A 7,836-nucleotide genomic window follows, 5' to 3' on the forward strand; every position below is an offset into this window, starting at 1 on the left:
TCTTTTCTTTTTTTTTTTTAACAGTGGTACAATACTCAAGTGGCATCCAACTCATACCTTTTATTCTTTTTAAACTTCTCTTTTAAAAAATTATTTAAGGTATACAAATTTCATGCATTTCATATATACAGATTTTTTTTAACTTTTATTTAATGAATATAAATTTCCAAAGTACAGCTGTATCTTTTCTACTGGACCTACTGCCCCAGGGGTGTGAGTAACTCAATCGCAGTCATCACACCAGGCCCATACATCACGTCTATTCCAACACCAGTTATGCAATGTAGAGTTTTACAGACAAAGAACCTGAGACTGAGAGCAGTTGAATACCTCACCCAGGGCGACTGGGCTGGTTGCAGGCAGACAGGGTTGAATGCAAGTCTGCAAGGGGTCCTGCCTTGTGTGCTTACTGCATTCAGAGGGTTTATGGACACCCCAGCAATTTCTGTAGCCACATTAGGACGAGGACTGGACGACCTCTCGGAGACTGGCTCTGTGTGCTGTACCCGAAGTTCCTCCTGGGCCTGCAGTGAACAGCACCTAATGAGAAGGAACAGAGCCTGGGCATCTGATGCGTGCTCTGCACACACGGCCTTCGGTCATCTTCTCAGCCGCTGTACGTGGGATCACTCTCGCCATTACCCCTGCGTTACAGGAAAAAAGAAAGGAAAATAATCCAGCCCAGGGACAACAGACAGCTTACTAACGTCGTGCTGCTGCAGTCGCCAGAGCCATGGTCAGGCTCAGGCAGATGAGCCCTGGAGCGCTGGCTGTTGTCCACCAGCCTCTGCAGTTCCCAGCTCCTGCCCACCCCGCAGGCCTCGGTCACACCGATGGGGGGTGCTGCCCTGCCACTGAGCAGGGCAGCTGCAGGAGCTTTTTCGCCACATGTCCCACTGGCTTGGTAAATTCTACTGCCTTCTAAAAGGGTTAGTACTTACAGTTACTGATGTTTTCTGATGTTTTAAAATGATTCTCTCCCCAAAAGCAGATTATACAAAATGAAATGGTTATTTTCACTGAGATATAGGACAGCTACGCCCGGTATAACAGAGAACCTTTTTTAAAGTACAAGTTCTGGAAAATAAGAAGACAAATGCCAGTGATTTCACATGAGGCCAGGAGAGCCATTTGCTGCCTGCTGCTGCACCTGCCATGGATAGTTGAAAATAAACCAAAGCATAGCACTATTGAGTGGACGTTTGTTGAGTGCTTTCTGGGTGCAGAGCATTGAAAATTCAGGGGTGAATGAGATCCAGTACTGATTCTGAATTCTGGCTCTTTTGAGAATGGGGGAGGAAGATAAATCACTCCAGTCTGGTGAGTGCAGCAGCGTGGCTGTGCCTCAGTCGTGTGGAGGCTGGGGGGGGGGGCGGGGGGGGGGGGGAGCTGGTTCCTTCACAGGACTGGGAACTTAGTGAACGCCCGCCAGACAGGGAGCCAGCGAATTCTGTGTGTCACTATGTGTGAGACTACAATTTGGACCCTGAAATGTTGTCATTTCAGGATGTTTTGATGATTTTTCTAGATCATCTTAAGAGCTTATTTCTAACAAGGCCTGCCTGGGCAAAATACGCAGCATATGATTACTACACTTCAGTAACCCCTCCAGCTTTGCTGATTCGACACCGGACAGAGAAGGTGAAGTCTTCTTGTGGGGGTTCAGTTCCCCAGAATCTGTGAGAATTACCCTCCTCTTGTCTGGCTCATATTTGCACCCGAGCCTGATACAGCAGGGACTCCTAGAAGTGAGTCCCAGGTCATGGGTGGTGTGGAGGTGATGGGACAGAAGTGGATGGGCATGTCAGGGGTCTTTCTCCTTCCCTCCCCCGGCTCCCACCTCTGGAACCCACAGAAATCCCCTCATGATGTGCAGTCACCCCCTACCTGCTTCCTGTCTAAAAAGACTCCATCTGCAAGTCACTCCCCCAGTGACTGCTCCGCACACGACCACAGAGCTGTGACCGTCCTGCAGCGCCTGCTTCCGAGGGTTGCAGCGCAGCCCCAGCTCTCATTCCTGAGCTCCGTCTTTGGGTGCCCAGAGCTGTGGCTTGGGCTGGAAGAAACTCGCCTTCAGTTACGCCACACCCATGACACGGCCACATCTCCCCGTGTCTGAAAGGTGGCATTAGAATCCCCTTCTCTCAGCGTCTCCAGGCAGTTAGGAAGGGAGAGCGAGAGCCCAGCGAGAGCATCAGCGCGTGCACGCACCCCTGATGGCGGCGTGTCGGAGCCCACCCTAGCTCCTCCAGGCTGACTCAGCCCTGAGGTGTAAGCCGGCCGATCTGTAAGATTCAAAGGGACAGGCTTGTCCTGTTACACATTCCTAACAAGCTTCGCCAAGATGCACGTCAGCTCAGTGAGCGTTGAAAACAACCCACCTAATGAGGACGGCTTAGGGAAAAAACAGTGCTAATTGGTTGGTTTGGTGCAGTTGAACCAGAAGGAGACAAAATACCAGGGACCTCAGAGCGACCTCTCAGCACGCGGATTCCGCAGGACAGCTCCAGCCCCGTGTGGTGGTTCCCGTGGTCAGATTAGAGTCTTGCTTCTTCAAGGGCCGGTGGGAACCCCAGCCCCGCCCCAGGCCTGCTGACGCCCACTTTAACAAGGTCCCTGTGATTCTGCCGTGAGATGGGAGGAGGCGACGGCACCGTCGTGGGAGACGTGGGTGCTTTCTGCCTCGGTGAGCAAACTCCCGGGCCAGGCTCTTCACCCCGCGCCTGAAATAGACTCCTGGACAGCGAGCGTTTCCTGCGGCTTGCGAGCCGGATTCTGTTTTTAGTAGGAGCATTTGCTACTTGTGAGCTGACAAACCTTCCCTTTTTGTTAAGATTAGAATTGGCTTCTGAAATACAGCCCATAGGATGAAATAAGTGAGGAGATCTAGATTATAAGAAACTGTATGTCTGTGGGAAAGAATGCAAAACCAGGGGTTAAACAGCACCTCTGGCTGCCACCAGCACTGGCGGTTGCTGAGTCTATGTAGCACACGGTTGGGTTCTGAGCTCCCTGCTCAGAGAAGCAGAAAAGGAAACAGCTGGTCCGAGGAGCACAGCGTCCAGCCCGGCTTCTGGCTGTGCAGGCTCCGATGGGAGTCGTCCAGGTCTGGGGGCAGCTTTGCTGCATTGCCTAGTACAGTCGTGGGTGGGGGTTTCCTGTTCCTCGGCAGGGATTCAAGGCCCAGGGCTGTTCTACACAAGCACCTTTGTAAAAGGAAGACTTGATTTGAAAGGCAGTTACAGAGACAGTGAGAGGTCTTCCATCTGCTGGTTCACTCCCCAAATGGCCACAACTGCTGGGGCTTGACCAGGAGGAAGTCAGGAGCCAGGAGCTGCTTCTGGGTCTCCCACGTGAGTGGCAGGGGCCCAAGGACTTGGCCATCTTCCACTGTTTTTCCGGCCATTAGCAGGGAACTGGATTGAAGTGGAGCGGCCGGGATTGGAACCAGCACCCATATGGGATGCCAGTGCTGCTGGCAGGGGCTTTAACCTGCTACGCCACAGCACCAGCCCCCATCTTCTCTTCTGAGCTCTTTTCTACAACATCAAAGCCCTGACCTTGTCTCTGGGGTGCCAGTGAGATCCCAGTGAGATCCTGCCCACCACAGCACTGTCCACGTGAGCAGCTGCAGAGGGGCTGACTTCATGCCAGCCCCACACCGCTGAGCCCAGGCCTAGGAAAAGTGAAACCGACTTCACCTCTGGACAGTCCTATATATGATGCTTTCTCAAGTGGGCTGCCTGCCGGGCCTTGCCAGTGGTGTGGCTCTGTGGGTTTCGAGACAGAACTATGGACAGCACAGGGGGCACGGCACAGTGCTCAGCCCATGGTCGCTGCTGTGAGTGACCTATTTTGCCCTGAGCCACCTCTCTGTCCATGCTGTCGCCTTGCACATCCTGGACACAGGTGTGGGTTCCATCATGGCACTTGCCTGTCCCCAGCACGTGTCCTGCTACTGCGTTTTGTAGCCCCCTCAACCCTACGGCCTGGCCTTGCCCGTGCAGACTCGTGCTTACGTGGAGCTGTGGCCCCCAGAGCATGATCGCTGGGACCCATCTCGCCCAGTGATTTGGTCGTGTGTTCAGTCACGCCGCCATTCGCCGGGGCGCTCTCAACACAGGGCGGAGAGACGTGTTCTATGAGTCTCAGTCACATACATCAAAACACTTCTGATGTTCCGTTTAGCCAAGGCTGTCCAAGTTGTGCCAGGAAAACCAGCACATACTGAGCGCCTGCCTGGGGCCAGGTAGGCCAGTGCCTCATCGGTGGCATCTCCAGCGGCCACACAGGTCAGCACTGCCCCTCTCTCGGGAGGCTCAGAGAGGGGAGGTGCTTGCCAAGGTCTCTGAGCAGGTCGGGGTCAGAGCCTCGGACTCCAGGGCCCCTGGCTGCTGGTTCCTGTTTCTTCTCCCTCCGTAGGAGTTGCTCAGGGCCATGGAGGGGAGAGCAGCGGAGTGGGTGTGCTCTGCCCCGGTCTCAGGTGTGACAAAGCGGGAGTGTTCTCAGAGCTGGCCAGACGCCCACAGCAGCCTCCACTTGCTGAGACAGGGCAGCGACGGGATTTTCACTGATGATGCATCCCCCACTCCCCTGTGACCATCACCAAGGGAGGTGGAACAGCAAGGCCCACGGCCACGTGCGCTGCACAGGATCGGTGAAGAGGGGCTGAGAGCCCTACAGGGAGATCACAAATCCGGAAAACCCCAAGGCCACACTAGATCAGGTAGGGGCCGCAGCCGGAGCACCCTGGTGGCGGCACCAGGAAGACCGGAGAGGGGCAGGCCCACTTCCAGTAACTGACTGCCCTCAGCGGGCTTTGTCTTCGGAAGCCCGAAGGAAGCACCATGTCTGCTTCAGCGTGGCTGTGGACCCGGCCATGTCCTGTTCCTAACCCTCTCGTGTTCTCTTTCTCAGGCAAGCTCAGAACCTGTTCTGGATCCACAGCAAATGCAAGCATTTGATCAGCTTTGCCGTCTCTATCGAGGGAGTTCCAGGGTAAAACTTGTGTGGTTGTTTGTTTTTATTTCCCATTTATAATTCACTGTCTTGGGATGGCAATGCCCTTGACTACTTCTGGTCTCCTCCTCATATCCCTGTGGGCCCCCGGGAGCCCTCAGGACTTGGCCAAGCAGCAGGGAAGTCTCTCTCACTTGTTGTGGCCGCGAGGACACAGGACCTCCCTCCAGAGAGCGTGAGCCAGAGGCCTAATCCCACAGGCAGGAGGCTCTGCAGATGTGCCCCGCACCCCACCCAGCCCTGGCTTTCTCGGCCAGCTGTCCCTCGCCGAGGACTGCCCCAGCAATGGCACCATCTCATCCAGTCAGAGCAGGCCCTGTGTGCAGCCCCCAGTCACTCACTGCGGAGACCCTGTAGGCATCCTGCCCTCCTCCCCTTTCCCTAGTACTGCCACTGCCATGGCTCAGGCCTCCCTGTCACTCACAGGCTGGTTAGAGACCTCCCGCCCCTCCTCCATGCTGTTCTCATTCCAAACCCCATACGCCCAGTGCGTCACCTGACACACACACACACACACACACACACACACCCCGCTGCTTCCAGCACATCCTGATCTCCACCACTCACAGCGCCCCTGCCCCCAGGCACGCTCTGCGCCAGCCAGCTCTGGGACGCCCCCTGCGCTCATCTTGAGCTTGTGCCAGCTGCTCCTCTGCCTGGCCTCTGTGCCTGGGCCCCCTGCCGCTGCCCATCTGCAGGCAAACGCCCGCGAGGTGGCTGGGCAGCCCAGAGGAGGGTGGCCTTGCCTCACAGGGGGCGGTCCACCCCAGGAGACGTGTGCAGGGCTCTGCTGGCCTGGCGCCTCCCTCCCTTCCCGGTCCCAGCTGCGCTCTTCCAGGCCTTCCATGGGAGTTCCCCCTTCAGCCCCGGAGCTGTGATGCAGGGCGCGTGGGCACCCGAGCAGTCAGCGGCAGAACACGGAAGTGTCCGCTTCCGTGGGAAATGGGCCTTCCCCAGCCGCGTCAAAAGCGTAGGGGGGTGGGGTCCCCGTGACTCCCTGTGCTCAGGAACGGGGGTGTCACGGCAGAGCAGCAGGAAGTCTGCTCTGCGCACCTGGGAGGAGTCCCCTCTTCTCCGACCACCCAGGGACCTCAAGGGCTGGCCGCCGGAGCCCCGCTGTTGTGGAAGGTCTCTGGTGGTGACAGAGGTGGCTCCTGGCAGCCACAGCCCAGCTCCCCCCCCCCCCCCCGTCAGGCTCCCCTGCCTCCCTTAAGAGGCGGGGAGGAGGGGAGGGGCAGGGAGCACCTGTAGGCTGTAGGTGGAGTAGGGCCGTGCGGAGCTGTCCAGGGCACAACAGCGAGCTGGCAGCCCATGGGTGCAGGGCAGGGGTGCCCACCCCGCAGAGCGCACCCAGGGGAGAGAGGAGTGAGCTGAGCCAAGGAGGGGATGCTTCAGGGAGGGGCAGCAGCAGGGCCCCCCCAGCAGCCCAAGAAGGACTGTCCAGGATCGGACACAGGGTGTGGGTACCCTGGGGAGTGGCCCAGTGCCGTCATTGCAGAGTGAGGCAGTCCAGGCCCGTCCATACTGGTTTGGAAGATACACACCGGGGACCTCGCCCCAGGTTCTTCTCCGCAGCTCCGCTCCCCACCCCGCCAGGCCCTGCCTGACGCGTGTCTGTGTCTCTCCCTCGCAGCTGGCTCTCCTCACAGAGCTCTCCCAGAGTCGCGGCAGCGAGAGCTACAGGCCCTTCAGCGGCTCCCAGAGCGGCTCCGCCTTCAGCAGCATCTTCCAGAACGAGAACTTCCAGCTGCAGCTCACGCCCCCGCCCGTGACTGAGGACTGAGGCGCCTGGGCCTGGCCCCGGAGCCCCACCCAGGATCCCGGGCGCCCCGTCCCGACCCCGAGCGCCCCTACCGACTGGCTGGGCCTCCACGGCCCCATACTCGAGAGCCGAGGTTGCAAGCAGAACTCCGTGCCCAGGGTCACCGCCCGCCAGGCCCAGGCAGACTCGCTGCCTCTCCCGGTGTTGTCCGGCAGCTGTTCGCTGAGCTGGCAAGCAGAGGCACGCCACACGCTCCGTCCAGCACTGCAGGATTCACGCTTTGCACCTGGGAACCGCTCCCTGGTTCCTTGGGGCCTGGGGAGCAGGCGGAGCTCACACAGGTGGCGGTGCCAGAGCCCGTCACACTCCATCTCTGCCAGCTGTGGGTGACAGGGGGCACTTGCACGCCTGCGGGGAGCTGTGGTGGCCAGGCCCGTGTGACTGAAACGTGGGTGAGAGCCCAGGGTGGGCTCGGGGCGTCTCGCTCTTGATGTGTGTATGTCAGTGCCCACCCGCGCGGAAGCCTTGTCCATCCTGCCAATAAACCCTCTGCGGTAAGTCCCGCTGGCTGCCCAGCTCGCTGTCTGTCCAGCACGGGGCTGGCTACAGCCCTGTGGCCACGACGCCCTGTTGTGGCTCAGTCGGGTGCCCTGGCTCCACTCGGACCGGCAGCTCCACTGCAGGCTCCGGGCAGGGCCGCCTGCCGCCCCGGTGCTCCCGTGCCAGGGGCGAGACTGCCCGGGAGAGGAGCGCTGGGGAAGTTTCTAGCCTGGGACTTTGGGTGTCACCGGACCAAGGACCACAGGCAGTCACCATGCCCAGTGGCCGAGGTCCCACCTCCCACTCCCCAGTGCCCCACCAGCCGGTTCCTTGAGAAACAGATACCCATCTACACGCCGCACCAACATGGTGGCTTCCGGCGGAGCAGACCCTCTGCACACCTGAGCGAGTCACGCAACCTCCAGAGACGCAGCTGCTGGGAAGGCGGCCGAGGAGAGCACTGCGGGCACCGAGCGGATGCCCAGAAGTGCCCGCTTCGCTCTGCGCGGAGCTGG

The 7,836-nt window shown here is 58.8% G+C and overlaps 1 protein-coding gene across 2 annotated transcripts in view; it reads left to right on the forward strand.

Annotated features, from left to right (window-relative positions):
* VPS8 (VPS8 subunit of CORVET complex) overlaps positions 1 to 7,344 on the forward strand; it is a 274,516-nt gene extending 267,172 nt beyond the window's left edge. For both annotated transcript variants that reach the window (XM_008266588.4, XM_070072435.1), the window contains 2 exons: positions 4,918 to 4,998; positions 6,653 to 7,344. In XM_008266588.4, the coding sequence (XP_008264810.1) occupies positions 4,918 to 4,998; positions 6,653 to 6,802 (231 nt within the window). In that variant the 3' untranslated portion in view covers positions 6,803 to 7,344. The remainder of the gene's footprint in view (positions 1 to 4,917; positions 4,999 to 6,652) is intronic.
* Positions 7,345 to 7,836: the final 492 nt, after the last annotated feature.

The sequence above is a fragment of the Oryctolagus cuniculus genome, chromosome 4 (assembly GCF_964237555.1).
Source record: "Oryctolagus cuniculus chromosome 4, mOryCun1.1, whole genome shotgun sequence".
Taxonomy (NCBI): Eukaryota; Metazoa; Chordata; class Mammalia; order Lagomorpha; family Leporidae; genus Oryctolagus; species Oryctolagus cuniculus.